This window comes from Poecilia reticulata, chromosome 21 (assembly GCF_904066995.2).
Source record: "Poecilia reticulata chromosome 21, P_reticulata-male-v2, whole genome shotgun sequence".
Taxonomy (NCBI): Eukaryota; Metazoa; Chordata; class Actinopteri; order Cyprinodontiformes; family Poeciliidae; genus Poecilia; species Poecilia reticulata.
In genome coordinates, this window is record NC_088850.1 from 1059373 (window position 1) to 1077833 (window position 18461).

Consider the following 18461-nt stretch of genomic DNA (forward strand, 5'->3'; position numbering starts at 1 on the left):
AAAATGACTGAAAATCCATTTATTTCATGGATTCATCGTCAAAGATGAACGCTTTAAAGCCTTTATTTCTGTTAATTATGATCATTTTCTTACTTTTATGTAATGAAAATATGACATTTAAGACCATAACATCACATTAGACCAATAAAAAACATATTAAATACAGAAATGTGTGTTTTATGAAAAGTATTTGTTTAATTTCTGCTGATATTTTCAATCTGAACACATTCTCATTTATCAAATATTATTGTAAAGTTATAATATTGAAGACATTGATAAATAAAACTGTCAGATTCTATTATTAGCAGTAAAAATAAATAATTTTAATAACTAACTGACCTGAAACAGGAAATGTTTTCTCTGGTTTAACGTCAGATGCTTGTGGTTTCGGGTGTTTATTTTTACTTACATTTTTTAAAGTCAATATGAAGAAATAAATTCTGGACATATTTAATGTTTATACATCAGTAACTGAGGGGCCCCTGGGGCCCCTGGGGCCCCTGAGGCCCCAGGGGCCCCAGGATCTCCGCATCGCTCCTGGTTTCATCATTATTCCTCCAGACTGAGTCCCGTCGTCCTGCGGATCGGGGCAGATTATTGATTATTGATTACAGATTGTCCACTCTGATCAGTGGACGCGGCCACGTGGCCCGTGGCCCCGCCCACCGAGGGCGGAGTCCCTGCAGATCAGCTGCTGTGATTCTGATGCTCCGTTTCCACCGCAGACTTCATCCTGACCCAGCCGAACTGCGGTCCTCACGGTAAGGAGTCCCGCTGGTTCCGACCGGCTCGGTTCGGTGACTCGGTTCTTCCTGGTTTCTGGGAGCTTTGCTGGTTGGTTTTGGGTTTTTAGAGCAGAACGCGGCTGGGTCCGTTTGAGTCCAAACCCTGGTTTGTTGTTTCTGAACTTCTCTAAGTTTTAGCGGAACCGAACCGCATCCCGTCCCGTTAGAACCGGATGTTTTGTTTTGTTTTACCTGTCGACACTCAGGTAAAGTTTCCTCAGGTGCGAGCAGAGCTTCATCACTCTCAGGGTTCTGATTGGAGGCTGCTGGACTCCGGCGTTATCGGAACCGGCGTTATGGACTCTGTCTTTGGTCCTTCAGCTCGATTAACCGATCAGTTCGAGTCAACATGGACTTTAAACCCACAATCTTAACTTTGTTTGTGTGATTTTAGTCAGATTTCTGTCCTGTCAGCGTCCCGGGGGACAGTCGGTGTGAGTGGGACCCATATGGGTCCCAAAGCTCACCTTAAAAAGTTTTCACACCCCATTAACTTCCCACATGTTGTTCCATCTAATATTTACTCTTTTATTGGGAATTCATGCGACAGAGACGCCCAGTTAGATGGAGAACATCTACAGGTTCTCCTCACTTGGATTCAGGTCTGGACTTTGACTAGACCAGTCTAACAATCTGTTTTGATCTGAATCATGCCGGGATGTTTAGGGCGTTTCGTGATTCTGTAGTCTTCGTGATTCTGGTTGTTTTCTACAGAACCAGAACATCTGCAGTCACTCAGATTAAATGAAAAACACAGCTGGATTTTGGTTCTGACCTTTGACCTCAGAAGGAGCTGTTAGGACTAGTTTTCTCCCCAGGTTTTTATTTCTAGAATATTCTGAAACCATTTTGGTGTCAAACAAAAATGCAGAAATTAATTCTGTCATAGAGTTGAGACGTCACGTCGAAGTTCTGGGGATTCTCCTCCATCGTCCCAGATCCTCAGTCAGCTGCGCTAATCCTGAAGCGCTAATCAGAAACATGTCCTGCTAATGCTAAAACGCCTTTCTAACGCTGTATTTAGTGGAAGCTAATGCTAAAACGCCTCTCTAACGCTGTATTTAGTGGAAGCTAATGCTAAAACGCCTCACTAATGCTGTATTTAGTGGAAGCTAATGCTAAAACGCCTCACTAATGCTGTATTTGGTGGAAGCTAATGCTAAAACGCCTCACCAACACTGTATTTAGTGGAAGCTAATGCTAAAACGCCTCACTAACACTGTATTTGGTGGAAGCTAATGCTAAAACGCCTCACTAACACTGTATTTAGTGGAAGCTAATGCTAAAACGCCTCACTAACACTGTATTTGGTGGAAGCTAATGCTAAAACGCTACACTAACACTGTATTTAGTGGAAGCTAATGCTAAAACGCTACACTAACACTGTATTTAGTGGAAGCTAATGCTAAACGCCTCACCAACGGGGTTCTCAGTGAAGCAGTTAGCAGAAGCGCTAAAGCTGAAGGCAAAAACTAGCTCTGCTGTTAGCGCATTAGCATGTTCACCACTGTGGACTAAAGTCATTTTGGTGCTGATTTTCTGTCCTTTGGGTCATTTTCCAGCTCTGGACCCAGAAATACACGCCACTGTTTATAAATGTTACTTCATATTTATGGTTCCTAAACTATAAATTTATATTTTATAATTGGATATTAAAGGTCTCGTGTTTTTCCTGGTCATATTTTAATGATTTAAATGATTTTCTATAGAGACACTTCTAGAGGCTGTAAAGATCGACCTGAACAGACGTCGTCATGTTTTTCATCGTTTCCTGATAATAACTAAAATATTTCATCAGAAGCTCAATCTGACCTGCTGCCTTCATCTCAGGAATCTGAGCTCCACCCGTCTGTCATGGAGGAATGTCTCCACCCGACACACACACACACACACACACACACACACACACACACACACACACACACACCTCAGTGCAGAGGAATTCAGTGTTTCCCAACCTCCTCCAGAAATTATTGCTGCAATCTGTGTTTCCCTGTAAGAATCTGAGGCGGGGAGACATGGAGCATGACGCTGAGGGTCGGATCAGAACCAGAACTCCTGTTGCTGTTCAGAACCGAGCTGCAGCTGGGCCCGGTTCTGGAGGCCGAACAACAAAGAGACTCATTGATCTGGATTCCTCAGATCCAACCGGGTCACGGGTCAGCAGTGACTGACGGTTCCAGGCGTGTTGAGCAGAAAACGGAGATTAATTCCCAATGGAGCTGAAATCAGTTTATTCCTCGTCTCCCCGTTCGTTTAATCTGACAGATTGATGAACTTTGCTCAGATTCTGCAGAATCCCGTCGTCATGGCGTCCAGAACCAGATGGGACGCGGTGAAGGGGCGAGTAACCAGAGGTCCTGATGACGACCCGGACGGGTCGCTGGAGGCCAACCTGGAGAACGCCGACCCGGAGCTGTGCATCCGCCTGCTGCAGGTAGGAGCCATCACCATGGCAACGACCTCCTCCAGGCGGCGATGCTCCAGTTAACGATTAATCGATTTCTAAATTAGTTGACGATTAATTTCAACAATAGATTAATCACGATTAATCGCCTGAGTCTGATGACTGTAATTCATTCCGAGTTTGACTTCCTGAACCCAGGAAGGCTAAGGCTCCATGTAGCTTAACGATTAATCGATTACTGAATTAGTTGATGATCATTTCAATAAATGATTAATAATGACTGAGATTGATGGTTTTAATTCCATCAGAATTTGACTTCCTGGTTTGTTTTGGAACCAGACAAGGCCAAGGCTCCATAGAGCTTAACGATTAATCGATTTCTAAATTAGTTAACGATTAATTTCAACAATAGATTAATCACGATTAATCGTTTGATGACTGTAATTCATTCTGAGTTTGACTTCCTGAACCCAGGAAGGCTAAGGCTCCATGTAGCTTAACGATTAATCGATTACTGAATTAGTTGATCATTTCAGTAATCGATTAATCGTTTCAGCCGTAGCCCTGATGAGCTCATCGCTGCGGCGGCGTGTCGCCTGCAGGTTCCCACCGTGGTGAACTACTCGGGTCTGCGGCGGCGCCTGGAGAAGAGCGACGAGTCGTGGATGGTCCAGTTCCTGGAGCTGCAGGGTTTGGACCTGCTGATGGCGGCGCTGGAGCGGCTGTCGGGCCGCGGCTGCGCCCGCATCGCCGACACGCTGCTGCAGCTCACCTGCGTGTCGTGCATCCGCAGCGTCATGAACTCGTCCGCCGGACTCGACTTCATCCTGGACAACGAGGAGGGATACATCCGGACCCTGGCCCAGGGTGGGTGCCGCCGCCCGGTTCCGCCTGCTGCGGGTCCGATACCATCAGGAAGCAGCTCAACCTGTTGGTTGCCATGACAACCTGCAGCTGCGGCGCTTCAAGAATGCAGCTCTGTAACATTTCTGCCCTCATGAGATCCATGCAGAGGAAACGGGTCGGTTCATCTGACTGGTTCTGGTTCCAGTCTTGGTCCTGGTTCTGGTTCCAGTCTTGGTCCTGGTCCTGGTCCTGGTTCTGGTTCTGGTTCCAGTCCTGGTTCCGGTCCTGGTTCTGGTCCTGGTCCTGATCCCAGTTCCAGTCCTGGTCCTGGTTCCAGTCTTGGTCCTGGTTCTGGTTCTGGTTCTGGTCCAGTTCAGTTGTTCCCAGCCTGAACTTTTCCCTGGTTCCTGCTTCCTGTTTCCCAGAAGTAGGAAACAGGAAGCAGGAAGTGGCTGTGAAATCAGCTGTTGGATAAAACCGAGGAACGTTTCTGCTCATCGTTCTGATCCGGTTTAAAGTTCCCGTCTTCTGGTTCTGGAAGCTTTCTGGGCTTTTATCTCCAGTTTGAATATTTGATAAATTGATTTAATGATTTTTGTGACGCGGCTTTAAAACAATCCAGAGTTTCTGTTCTGAACGAGAAGAGTCCAAACGGTTCCATCAAACCTCATAAAACCATCTGAAACATTCATTTTACTGAAGCTAAGGGAACCCCTCCATTATCCTCCTTCCACCAAACTTTTCCTACGTGGTGACAGAGGGAGGATTCGCTCTGCTGAATATTTGGTTCTGTTGGATGAAGGGAAACGAGCCGAATCGTGAGGTTAGGAAGGAATCAGAACTTGGCAGAATGTTGAAAGATGAACGGAGTCGTTACCGTGAACATTTCATACCTCAGATGTGATTAATCTAGAGACGGAGCTACAGAAGGGCTCGGTGCAGAGCGGGTCAGAGGACCGGTCAGGGCTCGGTGCAGAGCGGGTCAGAGGACCGGTCAGGGCTCGGTGCAGAGCGGGTCAGAGGACCGGTCAGGGGACCGGTCAGGGCTCGGTGCAGAGCGGGTCAGGGGACCGGTCAGGGCCCGGTGCAGAGCGGGTCAGAGGACCGGTCAGGGGACCGGTCAGGGCTCGGTGCAGAGCAGGTCAGGGGACCGGTCAGGGGACCGGTGCAGAGCGGGTCAGAGGACCGGTCAGGGGACCGGTCAGGGCTCGGTGCAGAGCAGGTCAGGGGACCGGTCAGGGGACCGGTCAGGGGACCGGTGCAGAGCGGGTCAGAGGACCGGTCAGGGGACCGGTCAGGGCCCGGGGCAGAGCGGGTCAGGGGACCGGTCAGGGGACCGGTCAGGGGACCGGTCAGGGCTCGGTGCAGAGCGGGTCAGGGGACCGGTCAGGACTGAGACCGGACTGCTTCGGTTCCAACCGCAATAAAACTGTAACCAGTGGAGATTTCTGCACCAACTGACTGATTTACTCTCTTAATGCGTCTCGTTCCTCTGATTGGCGCCAACATGGGGCCGACCCGACCCGGCGCCGGCCTGCTGGCGGACCGAGCCGCTGCCCTCTGACCTCCTGTCCATGTGTCCTCCTGCAGCTCTGGACACGTCCAACGTGATGGTGAAGATGCAGGTGTTCGAGCTGCTGGCGGCGCTCGCCCTCTTCGACCCCCAGGGCTGCAGCCTGATCCTGGACGCCTTCGAGAACTACAAGGTTCGCCACCGACACGCCGAGTTTCCTGCTTCCTCTGGTTCCGATCCGCCTCTCAACCCCGCTGATGTTTCCATCCTAAACATCGCTAACCAGCTTAAACCTCCTTCACGGATCGGTGATGTTCGTAAAGTTATACAGGCAAAAATTAACAGCAATAACTTGAGTAAATATCTAACAACCTACCTATTTAGCTCCAAGCTAAACAGTTTTATTGGAGCTAAATAGTTAGCTTCAGAACTAAATAGTTTAGCTAAATATTTATCAAGCAAGCTAAATATATAGCACAGATGTAGCTAAATATTTGGCTAGCTGACTAGTTAAATACATAGCTAGTCAGCTAGCTAAATATTTAGCTAGGTGCTAAATATCTAACAACCTACCTATTTAGCTCCAAGCTAAACAGTTTCATTGGAGCTAAATAGTTAGCCTCAGAACTAAATAGTTTAGCTAAATATTTAGCAAATACATAGCACAGATGTAGCTAAATATTTAGCTAGTTGGATCTAGATGTAGAGCTATTGAGCAAATTAACTTGCCAATAAGAGGAAGTGGACCATCAAAATAAAAGCTGGGTCTTGATAACTTCTATATAAACTCCTGCTTGACATCAAAACTAAACTGAACTGAACTAAACTATCCAAATTAAATATTTAATCAAGTTATGAATTAATAATTTGATGAACTTATGGCTTTTTCCTCTAAATAACCCAAACTATTGCTGATAATTTTTGACAGTGTAACTTTCAGCTTCTTATTCGCACCAGAAAGTTTTAAAGTGTAAATATAGTTAAAACTTAATTTACCGTTGATTTGTTATTTTTTTAAGTGAAGAACGACCCAAACATCAGTTTATCAGGAAATCAGAATATTACTGATTTCCTGATAAACTGTTTAGCTCCAATGAAACTGATGTAATGGTCATGAGGAAGCCTACTGACGAGAAAGTATTTTGGTAGAAAGTTGAGTGGAAGGATAAACGTCGGTGGAAATGTTTTTAGCGTATTTCTGTGCTGCTGGTTTTCCAGCATGCAGTCGGTCAGTTCAGAGCCTCCAGGAGTTTTTCTGGTGAAAATAAACGTCACAGAAATGTTCTTTTGGTTCGGGTTTGGTGTCGTTGCAAGGCGAGTCGTTCTGCTGATGTCACCGTTTCATCGCTGCTTTGTCAGCGGGATCGTGGCGTAGCAGCAGATAAGACTGACCGGTTCTGACCCGCCCAAACCCTGAGCGGGAAACGGAGCTGCTCTCTGCTTCCTCTGTCCGTTCAGCTGGGCACAGCAGGCCTACGGAGAGAGATCAGGGCCATAAAGCTTGTTCAACAGAAAAAATGTCTGAAACTGAAAAAAAACCCATTGAATCTGAAAAGTAGTTTTTAACATTTTTTTTCAGTTTCAAATTTTTATTTTCAGTTAATTTTTTTTTTTTTTCAATTTCAAAACTTTTTGTTTAAAATATTTTAGTTTTTCAGTTTATAATTTTTTCAGTTTTAAACTTTTTTTAAATTTCAAACTAGCTTTTAAGTTTCCTATACATTTTTCAGTTTCAAATTAATTGTTTAGTTTAAGATCTTCATTTTCAGTTTGTTTCTCAAGTTCAATTTTTTTTTGTTTCAAATGTTTTTTTCTTTCCAGCTTAAAAATAATTTCAGTTTCGATTATTTTATTTTTTTTTATCAGTTTTTTTTTCTTCTTTTGAGCGAACATTTTGGCCCCAGTTGACCTCCGTAGAGTCTGAACAGATCCCGTCACTGATTAAATCATTTTGGTCTAATCCGGCCGTTTTGGATCCGATTGGGTCGTTGTGGATCCGATTGGGACGTTTTTGGATCCGATTCGGACGTTTTGGATCCGATTCGGACGTTTTGGATCCGATTCGGACGTTTTTGGATCCGATTGGGACGTTTTTGGATCCGATTCGGACGTTTTTGGATCCGATTCGGACGTTTTTGGATCCGATTGGGACGTTTTTGGATCCGATTCGGACGTTTTGGATCCGATTCGGACGTTTTTGGATCCGATTCAGACGTTTTGGATCCGATTCGGACGTTTTTGGATCCGATTCGGACGTTTTTGGATCCGATTCGGACGTTTTTGGATCCGATTCGGACGTTTTTGGATCCGATTGGGTCGTTTTGAATCTGACGTGTTCGTGTCTCTGCCTCCAGACTCTGAGGAAGCAGCAGTATCGCTTCAGCGTCATCATGAACGAACTGCAGGCCACTGACAGCGCCCCCTACATGGTCGCCATGATGGCCGTCATCAACGTCCTCCTCCTGGGACAGGAAGACCTGCGCAAGAGACAGCGACTCAGACAGGAGTTCATCGGTACGAACCAGCAGAGGCCTCAGATGGGCGGAGCTTAGTGCTCCTCAGCCAATCAGCATTAGTTTTATTCAGAAATATGATTGGCTGGGAGCAGAAATAAAACTTTCTCTGTAGCCAACAGAGCAGAGACGACTTGTAAGGTTCATGCCAGTCGGTTTGTTTATGAAACCAGGCTGTGGTTTTATAATAATTATAAAACGTTTATGACTCTCATTAAATTAGAAGTTTTAAAATCTGTGGTCTGAAACAAAATTACACACAAAGATTCTTTAGTCCTGGAATGAATCACTTCCAGAAAATAAACTATCGGAGTCGAAGAAGTAAAAAATGATTCAACGTAAAGATGTAAAACGTTTGGTAGTGATGGGAGCTTCGTTCATGTAAAGTTTAATAAACGGCTGGAGATCAATGAAGATGATCAGTTCTATTTGGTTCAGTTCACCAACAGAACTGATTCTGTTTCATCTGATTCAGTTTGGCTTAATTCAATTTAAATCCATTTTATTTGTTTTGGTTTAGTTCCGTTTCATCCAGTTCGGTTCTGAACAGTTTAGAGCAGGAAGTGGACTACAGCGCAGGGCATTCTGGGTAAATGCTACCAAAACAAACGTGCTAGCCTAGCGCTAGCAGGAGAAATGAGTCGTGGTCTTGAGCCAGAGACAAAAAGAAAAAATCTGACGCCTCCATTTTGTTTCCAAGAAAGAAGGAAGTTGCGCTCAGCGGTTTTCATGTTGTTTCCTTCGGTAGTGCAGCGCCCCCACAGGCCAGGAGGGGAACAGGCACAACAAGCTCAGACATTTCAGACATACCACAGTTGTGGAAAATTCTCCCGTTATCAGGTTCAGGCGAGTTTTATAAGTTTTTAATGATGGATCCAGGTGGATCATGTTCGACGCTCCAGATGCGACTCTGAAACATCATGAGTTCATCTCAGAGCAAGTTGAGACTCATTCTGAGCTTTTCTGTCTCTCCAGTGGATCAGAACATCCTCCACATGTTCTCAGGTTTCAGACGTTTTCTTTGGCCTTTCGCTGATCTCAGGTTTTACATTCAACAGTTAAAAAAGGAATTTAAAAAAAAGGACCAGCAAATTTTCTATGGGGAAAAAAAACTGGAAAATTTGAGTTTGAAAAGTCAAAGAAAGACGGACATGTTTTTATTTCACCATCTGCAATCAAATCGGTCCAAACTTTTCTTGTTTTTGGTCAGAATTGATAAAATTATTTCTATTTGCTAAATGCCAGAAAACTTAGCAAAACAATTTTTACAAAGATGTTTTTACAGTAATTGAATTCAGAAGTTGACATTGATCAGCTTCATGGATTATTGTCTATTTTTAAACGTAATCGCCGCGTGTGATGCAGATGATTCAGTTGATGCGATTCGTTATGTTTTCATCAGCTTTTTAAAAATCAACGTCTCCGGCCAAAATGTAAAGAGGATTTATAGCATTTATATTTAAGCTCATATGTCTGATATTTATATACCTGAAACTGTAACCATGGAAACAAGTGAAGTTCGTAAAAGGCAAAAAACTCCTAGAATGAAAGTTGATGAGTTTAAACTGTGCAGATGAACCGGAACGGTTCAAATTCAAACGATGCCATCGCCGCCTGCCAGTCTGGTCCTGTCACTGCTAACCGGACTGCTGGAGCGTTTTGATCTGGTCCAAAGGCGTTGGACGTGTTGGACGTGCTGGACGTGTTGGGTGCGTTGGACTCTAAGCTCTGAGTCTCACCATGACGCTCGCTGTGTTTCAGGGCTGCAGCTGCTGGATCTGCTCCCCAAGCTGAGGTAAATGTTTCTGCATGGCTTCCATAACCAGAGTCCGGCGGCGTTGTGACGTCTCTGCGTCCGTCTCCAGAGAGACGGAGGACATGGACCTCAACATCCAGTGCGATGCGTTCGAAGACTCCATGGCGGACGACGAAGAGGAGATGGAGAGACTGTACGGCGGGATCGACATGAGCAACCACCAGGAAGTCTTCAGTTTGCTCTTCACCAAGGTCGGTCCGCTCCTCTTCCTCACCCACAAAATAACAACGTTCCTCTTCGGAAACCTCAAAGAAATTTCTCCAGGAGGTTCTTCAAAATAAGAGCATGAATAAACCTCTAAATAATTGGATAATTTTCAGCAGTTCATAACTAAACTTTAAGCTCAATGTGCTAAATGTTTTCAAAATTAGCAAAAGTGCTAAGCTAAAAATTAGCTCCGCCATTAGCGGAAATGTGCCCAAATCATTAGCATTAGCTTCTGCTAATTACCATGTTGATATAGCAGTTTAGCATTAGCATCGCACTGTAGCATTAGAACTTATTTTGTGATAAGTGCATTAGGGTTAGCGTGGCTAACTTTTTGGCTAGCGTGGCTAACTTTTCGGCTAGCGGTTCTGACCATTGGCCGTTCCTGGTTGTTACCGAGGTGAAGAACCGGGTTGTGTCTCACCGTCGTCTCCATGGTCTCTGTGTCCAGGTGTCCAGCTGTCCATCCTCAGTCCAGCTGCTGTCCATCCTTCAGGCCTTGTCGATGGTGGACCCAGAGAGAAACGACATCTGGCTGGCTCTGGAGGCGCTGACCGATCGAGCCACGCTGCTGGCCCAGAACGGTGAGTCCGGTTTCAGGTTCTGGGTCAGGAGGCGGGTCCAGAGGGATCACTGACCGGATGTAAGCGTGTCTGAATGTGTTTCCAGCTGATTTAGGTCCCGGTGATTCGCTGCTGGATCGGCTCTTCCCCCCAAAACATCCGTCATCCAATAAGAAGGTCAGAACGGTGGACAGGGCGGTGCAGACCCGACCGCTCAGCTGCCCTTCTGACCAATTACAGCTGTTGGCAGAGAAACAGACTCCGCCCCCTGCAGCCGGTTGTCCTCCACCTCCTCCTCCTCCTCCTCCTCCTCCTCCTCCTCCACCACCTTTACCTGGCATTGGAGCTCCGCCTCCTCCGCCTCCACCACTACCAGGCGCCGGACCTCCACCGCCTCCACCTTTACCTGGCATGGGGATCCCACCGCCTCCACCAATGGAAATGATCGCCGCTCATTCAGCACCGACTTTAGGCAGCGCCTACTTTAGCCCCGCCCACCACTCAAGCCCCGCCCCCTGCCCCTCCCTGCGGATGAAGAAGCTGAACTGGCAGAAACTCCCGTCCAGAGTGGTAACCGGTGAGCCAGTGGACGTTCTCCCACCTTAACTCTGAGCTGTTTGGACCCGGTCAGGTTCTGGACTCTCTGTCTGTCCACAGATCATCAGTCTCTCTGGACATCGTCATCGTCGGAATCGGTGGAACCAGATTACTGCAGCATCGAGCAGCTCTTCAGTCTGCCTCCCACTGAGACCAAAACCAGAACCAAGACCAGAACGGAGTCCAAAGAGGTGGAGAAACGTCGGTGCAGGTTCTGTGGTCCTGAAGGCATCGTCTGTCTGACCCGTTGTCTCTGTCGTCTCCTCGTCCACAGATTTCCTTCATTGACGCCAAGAAAAGCCTGAACCTCAACATCTTCCTGAAGCAGTTCAGATGGTGAGGCGCCGGCCAATAGGATCGCTCCTTTGGTTGCACTTCCTGGTTTTCAGTCGTTGATCGATTCTTCTGCTCTGTCTCTGCTGAAGCTCCCACGAGGAGTTTGTGTCTCTGGTCCAGAACGGAGACCGGTCCAAGTTCGATGTGGAAATCCTCAAACAGCTGGTCAAACTGCTTCCAGAGAAACACGAGGTCAGAGTTCAGCAGGCGCTGACCTGAGCCATAACGAATCGCTGCTTTGTCGCTAGTTACATTTGTGTTATTCACTGTTTGAAAAAGTTTCTTGATAGTCAATTTTTTAGGGGGGGAAAAAAGTCTGAACTTTAAAATAAGTCTATATTTGTCGCTAGTTCCTTTTTGACAGGAAGTCGTTAACACGCTTCAGAGGAAGCTTTCAGATTGGGTCAGGGGGCGGGGCTTTGCTTACCTGACCTCCACCTTTAATGTCCCTCTACTTGTCCACACGCTGTTTGACGCCTCACCTGATTGTCTCACCTGTCCGTCCTCAGATAGAAAACCTGAAGTCCCACCAGGAAGACAGAGACAAGATGGCGTCAGTGGATCAGTTTTACCTGCAGCTGCTGAACGTGCCCAGGTAAGAGGACAGCGCCACCTGTCTGCTGAAGTAATGATTCACCTGCACGCCTGACAGGTGTGTGTGTGTGTGTGTGTGTGTGTGTGTGTGTGTGTGTGTGTGTGTGTGTGTGTGTGTGTGTGTGTGTGTGTGTGTGTGTGTGTGTGTGTGTGTGCAGCTACGCGCTGAGGATCGAGTGCATGCTGCTGTGTGAAGAGAGCAGCTGTGCGCTGGAGACTCTGAAACCCAAAGCCGAACTTCTGGACCGGGCCTGCCAAAGTCTGTATCAACAGAATCTACACACACATTAAAACCTGAAAACACCTGAAGAAGAGTTCTGCATAGGGCTGCAGTTAGCGATGTGGCGCCCCCTGGTGTTCATGTGAACAACCAGAGTTCAGATTCAGACGGGAAGAAACTTTTGCTCCAGTTTCTCAGGACATTTGACCAACTTCACGTTTCAGCAAACATGGGAGCTGATGTTCAGTAAATAATTCCTTAAAACTGATTTTAAAAGTTTTAGATAAATTCATTTATAGCGAGATATTTTTCCCACGTTAGTCTGCCGGTGCAACTAAAACTTTTTCATCAATTTTAGGGAATTAATGAAAAACAAGCTCCTGCATTTGCACCAAACCAAAAGGCTTGTAGAGATTTGATGTTTCCGTCGTGTTCAGTCATATTTACCCTGATGATTTTGACCCAGATGCTTTTTCTCCGTGTGAAATGGTGATGTTTGGTGTGTTCAGGTGTGAGGGAGAGCTGCCGCCTGCCCAGCTTCTGCAAACTCATCCTCAGCGTCGGGAACTTCCTCAACTATGTAACCGCTTTCTGCTTCCGTACACACGACGTAATCCAGGTGAACAATCGGCTGTAATCTGCTGTCGTTTAATCCTTTTGCTTCAGGGAACTCACACTGGGAACGCTGACGGCTTTAAAATCTGCACTTTGCTCCGACTGACTGAAACTAAAGCCAACAAGTCCAGGATCACGCTGCTGCACCACATCCTGGAGGTACAGGCAGGGGGCGCTCTGCTCATGCTGGACACGGATTACATAACCTGAGACTTTAATCTGACCCCAGGAGGTGGAGGAGAACCATCCGGACCTGCTCAGCCTGCCTGACGACCTGCAGATCTGTGAAAAGGCTTCTGGGTAAACAGACCAGCTGATTTATTCACTTTAAAGAAATTAATTTCCATTTCAAACGGAGGTCATGGTGTCATTATGATCCTGGGAGATTAACATGTAACAAAATCAGGCATTAAATCTATTTTAGACAAAAATCCTCTCCATTAATGAGCGAATTAAACGAGTGTTGATGTAAAAACACGGTTAGTTTGTGGCAGCAGATTAGTGAACCATTTGTATAAAAAACTATTATTGCACTGAGTGCCTAGTGAAAAACTATCTAATTATCTTACAAATTGGATATCAAGCTATGTAGGTAGCTAGTTATCTACCTAGTTAAGTAGCTATCTAGTTGTGTAGCTATGTAGGTAGCTAGTTATCTACCTAGTTAAGTAGCTATCTAGTTGTGTAGCTATGTAGGTAGCTAGTTATTTAGGCAGCTGTGTTGTCTGTGTAGCTGACCAGTAGATGGTCCCAGGCTGAAAACATTGAAAACCCTGATTTACAATTAATTCTCTCATCTGGACTGAACTGGAGTAAACTGGAGTAAACTGGACTGAACTGGAGTAAACTGGACTGAACTGGAGTGAACTGGACTGAACTGGACTGAACTGGACTGAACTGGAGTAAACTGGAGTAAACTGGAGTGAACTGGAGTAAACTGGAGTGAACTGGACTGAACTGGAGTAAACTGGACTGAACTGGAGTAAACTGGACTGAACTGGAGTAAACTGGACTGAACTGGACTGAACTGGAGTAAACTGGAGTAAACTGGACTGAACTGGAGTAAACTGGACTGAACTGGACTGAACTGGAGTAAATTGGACTGAACTTGAGTAAACTGGACTGAACTGGAGTAAATTGGACTGAACTGGACTGAACTTGAGTAAACTGAACTGGACTGAACTGGAGTAAACTGGACTGAACTTGAGTAAACTGGACTGAACTGGAGTAAATTGGACTGAACTGGACTGAACTTGAGTAAACTGAACTGAACTGAACTGGACTGAACTGAACTGAACTGGAGTAAATTGGACTGAACTGGAGTAAATTGGACTGAACTGGACTGAACTGAACTGGACTGGACTGAACTGGACTGAACTCTCCTGTTCTGGCTGCAGGGTGAACATGGAGTCCATCCAGTCTGAGTACTACTCTCTGTCCAAACGGCTCAAAAGCTCTGAGAAGAAAGTTTCCTTTTCCTCTGAGGACATAAAGGAGCAGTACCTGTCTGCCATCCAGGTGAGTCGTCAGGCCCCGCCCCCTCGTCGTCGCCTCGTCTCGCTCGCATCGTGACGGTTTTCCTTTTCCTCCAGGAGAGCCTGCAGGTGTGTGAGCAGCTGCAGAAGGTCATGACCTCTGTGGAGGACAGGAGGCGGGACCTGGCGGACTACCTGTGCGAAGACGTCGGCACCTTCTGCCTCGACGACCTCTTTGGGATCATCAAGACCTTCAGAGGGCTGTTCCTCAAAGCCCTCAAGGTGAGCAGCCAATCACAGGTGCTTCTGACATCATCAGGATGACATCATCACGAAACAAAACATCCGGGTCGTTTTTACCTGACAGGAGAACGAAAACCGGAGAGAGCTGGAGAAGAAGAGGAAGAAAAGAGAGGAGGAGAAGCAGCTGAAAGGAGATTCCAGCAGGATGGGTGAGTCCCGCCTCCAGCAGCGCCTTGGCCAATCAGAGAAGACCGATGGCTGACCGATGCTCGCCTTGCAGTCAGGAGGGAGGTGAACCAGCAGGACGACGGCTGCATCATCGACCACCTGATGGCCGAGATCCGGAAGGGCCACGCCCTGAAGAAGACCAGAACGCCGTCCCGCAGGGGCAGCAGGGGGCAGCGCCGGGGGTCACTTCCTGTTCCCGCAGACACGGTGCACGGTATGGTTTACATCCCGACATGTCGCGCATGCGAACGACGATGGAGGGAAGAAAGACGATTATTTTCCATCCCCAGCGGCGCTGCTGCAGTAAAACCGTTAGCTAGATGAAACCAGGAGATTCAGAGCCGCCGCCGAAAATAACGAGAAAAACCCTTAAAGAATAACTCAGAACTAATCATACGCTGCGAACAGACCTGTTTCCATAGCAACTGACTGACAACAGCTCCACTAATGCATCAGGATTCAACACCAAAAAACAAGCAAACATTTGCCGCTTTTTATCCGTTGAATTATTGTTTTCTGGCTTTATGTTTGTTCTGACGTTATTCATGAGTCGTCGCTGTGGTAGACTAGCCACCGCTGCTACTGGCTAAGCTAACAGCAGCGCTTGATTAGCCGATTTAAACTCCTGCTCTACAGATGATCCGTCAGTTGGTCTCTGGGTCGACGCTTGTTTTGTTTTTTAATTGAACTCAACACAATGAATTCTGCAGCACATCTACATGCTAAAGTTGTCATGGTCAGGCTAGCATAGCTGAGCTACTTTGCTCTCATTTGCTTTTTTTTTATTAAAACTTTTTTTTGACCGTATCTAGTTGTCGTTGTGTTGACAGTTAAAGCCCTGCGTCCCTTTTCCTTTTAAATATCAGGCGTTCATTTCAGGTTCACCCCATTATGTTGACAACTTATCAGCTAACACCAATGCTAGTCATTGTTAGCCAGCAGCTTTTTGCCCTCCAGCAGGAAGTTGGGGGCGTGAGGTCATGAGTCAACGTGTCTTTAGCTGGGCGCTAACTAAACAGCGACGTCCTGTTGGATCTTCAGCTCTAAATCTGGAGCCATTGTTGTGTTTCAGCGCGTCCCGGGACCATACGGAGGTCAAAGGCCGTCGAGGACCCCGACTCCCCTCTCTGTAGCCAATCACAGAAGACATCTGGAATGACCTCAATCCAGGAGGATCCGCCCTCCCATCCAGGAAGCTCCAGCCAATCAAAGAAGCCGTTGGAGGCGGTCCAAACTCCTGGCACTTCCAACCAATCTGCGACGGCCTGGCCCTCTGGAACGAGTCCTGATCCCAGGTCAGCAGAACCGCCAAAGAACCAGAACCCACAAACGCCTGCAGCCGTTCCCGCTGGACCTGCAGAGGAGACCAGGCGCAGGCGTCAGGAGTCTTTAAAGGACTCGGGTCTGGAAACCCAAAGTTCCTCAGGACTGAAGGGAGTCCAGCCCGGCGCAGAGCGTCCGGCACCGAGCAGAGTCCGGAACAGCCTGAGCGCGGCGGATGGGTCGGACTTTGAGTACATCTCCTCGTCAGAAGTGATAGGAATCGGACTGGAGAACGGCAAAAATCCAAACGAGAGTCCGAGCAGGAGAACGCACAAGACCCGTCCAAAAGGTACAGAAACGACCGAGCAGCCGAGATGAAGGGTTTCTGCCCTGTTGGCATGGCAACCGACACAACCTTAATCTGCAACAGCAGCTTGTATTTGTGGTGCAAGTGTCTCCCCCTGCTGGTGAAGACTGGAGCTTCAGCCAGAGAGCCTTTGGCCTGCACAGATGGAGGCTCGTGCTTCAGACTTTAGCGGTTTAGGTGTTCGAGGCTCTGAAGACTCGAGTCCAGGCAGCTTTTCAGCCGCTAGCCGCGGCTCTGCATGACCCGCCGGTCACTTCCTCTGATCCTACTGGATCATTTCTAGCTTATCTTTGAAGACGTTTAGCACACTTAGCTTACCCCCAGTCTGACAGAGTAGCAAAACTTCAAACTCATTTATTTTCAAGTATTTTCTAACATACAACAAAGCAGATCCCCTCCCCTGCCTATTGCTGCTTCAGCTAGCATAACAGCTTGACTTTCTGTCATTGAGTCCTGATTACTGCCATGTTTATGTTTCTATGCGTCTGAATTTCACTGTTCATGTTATTGTGTCAATATGTTAACAAGCCGGGACAAACGCAGAGGATGTGGGTCTGGTTTCCTCCCGGGCCTGAACCCGTCCGCGCCTCACCCGAGGTAGAACCCGACTCAGACAGAACCTCTTTTAATCCCAAATAATCCCGTCAGTGATTCCACGTCTCTGCATGTCACCTCCAGCTCTTTCTGAATCGGGTTTGAGGACCAAACATGTCAAAGGTTCTCCTCTCAGCCAATCAGCTGCTTCGTAACAAATGTTAGAAAATCTGCTGAATGAAGATCCGACTAACACCAAATCCTGTAATGTCTGATTAAAACACGCAGACCAGGCCTCCTGTAAAAGGTTGCAGACCAGCGGTGTCCAGAGGCTCCAGAGGGACGAGTCCTGAGAGCATTTTCTAGAAGAAACTCAGAAATGTTGAGATTAATCTCTGAACTAAAAAAAAACAACCCCAAACTGTTCCGTTCAGCCACAAACCGACCAATCAGGTCGTCCCTTTTTGTTTGCAGGACTCCATGACGGCGTCGGATCCCAAAGCCCCAAGCAGAAGAGAGGATGCGTTGTGCAGTGAGGTGAGTCCAGGTGTGTGATGTCATTGGTTGTGACGTCATCTTATTTATTTTTTTGTTTTTCTACGTCGAGATTTTCCGTTTCAAGCTTCTGGCTGGTGGCGCGTCGCCTCAGCCTGGCCGGTCAGGGAATGACATCTGGACGCTGCCGTGACTTACTGCGTTTCTTCTTCTGTGATTCCAGGTGAGCGGAGGAGGACCCGTCTCCGTGGCAACAGGAAAGATCTGAAACGGAATAAAAACTGTGCATTGAGAGCAGAGAGTAGGTCTTCTGGTTTCTGGTTCGGTGAGCGTCGACGTGCTGATGCAGGTTACCTGAGCAGCCAGGTGAGCGGATGTGGGCGGGGCCTCCGATTTGCCCTGGTTTCATTGGTTGAAGATCAGATCTCAGATCAGGGAATTCTGGGTAAAACCAGACGTTGAACTCAGACGTGATAAAATGTGGGAGTGACCTCCATTTCCTGTTACTGCATTTAACTTCCTGTCCTGCAGCCTGTCACAATAAAACTCCGTCTGATGGTTTAAATCTGCAGGATTTCAGGTCTGATCAGGATTTTCACATTCCTCTGGATGTTTTACGCTAAAAAGACACAAAATTAAATGTTAAATTTGTGGAACCAGTAATGTGAAACGATAAATAAATATTTATATAATCTTTGCATTAAACTCGTCTCCACGTCTTTCTTATGGGGATTAATTACATTTCCTAGAATCAAGATTTGGATAAGTATATATGGGTTATGGTAAACTTTATCCTGTTTTATTTCTAATTAAAATTTACTTCACTAATATAACTTGACTTTAA

General features: G+C 46.8%; 1 protein-coding gene across 11 annotated transcripts; it reads left to right on the top strand.

Moving 5' to 3' along the window:
• The first annotated feature begins 619 nt into the window (after positions 1–619).
• On the top strand, positions 620–17911 carry LOC103457122 (inverted formin-2-like). 11 transcript variants are annotated; one of them, XR_014085561.1, is made up of 26 exons: positions 2836–3222; positions 3795–4059; positions 5629–5744; positions 7906–8065; positions 9826–9859; positions 9930–10071; positions 10539–10671; positions 10757–11227; positions 11308–11438; positions 11522–11583; positions 11673–11775; positions 12093–12178; positions 12336–12436; positions 12907–12977; positions 13064–13171; positions 13242–13312; positions 14410–14530; positions 14605–14769; positions 14855–14939; positions 15011–15172; positions 16031–16570; positions 17117–17185; positions 17267–17305; positions 17411–17503; positions 17597–17659; positions 17841–17911. XR_014085561.1 is itself a non-coding variant. In XM_081602390.1 (24 exons), exons 2-23 carry the CDS (start codon positions 3094–3096, stop codon positions 17656–17658), a joined length of 3318 nt encoding a protein of 1105 aa, XP_081458516.1. In that variant the 5' UTR covers positions 620–761; positions 3073–3093; the 3' UTR covers position 17659; positions 17841–17911. The 11 variants fall into 11 exon arrangements, 6 of the variants coding, with proteins under 6 accessions (XP_081458516.1, XP_081458519.1, XP_081458518.1 ...); XR_014085559.1 differs by having other exon boundaries at positions 17117–17305; XR_014085560.1 differs by having other exon boundaries at positions 17267–17503.
• Positions 17912–18461: the final 550 nt, after the last annotated feature.

Excerpts from the sequence above, each read along its gene's own strand:
- LOC103457122 (XM_081602389.1), top strand. The coding sequence starts at position 3,058 with ATGAACTTTGCTCAGATTCTGCAGAATCCCGTCGTCATGGCGTCCAGA. Across the intron at positions 8,066-9,825 it reads ACTCAGACAGGAGTTCATCG|GGCTGCAGCTGCTGGATCTG; the intron begins GTACGAACCAGC and ends GCTGTGTTTCAG. Across the intron at positions 9,860-9,929 it reads GATCTGCTCCCCAAGCTGAG|AGAGACGGAGGACATGGACC; the intron begins GTAAATGTTTCT and ends GTCCGTCTCCAG.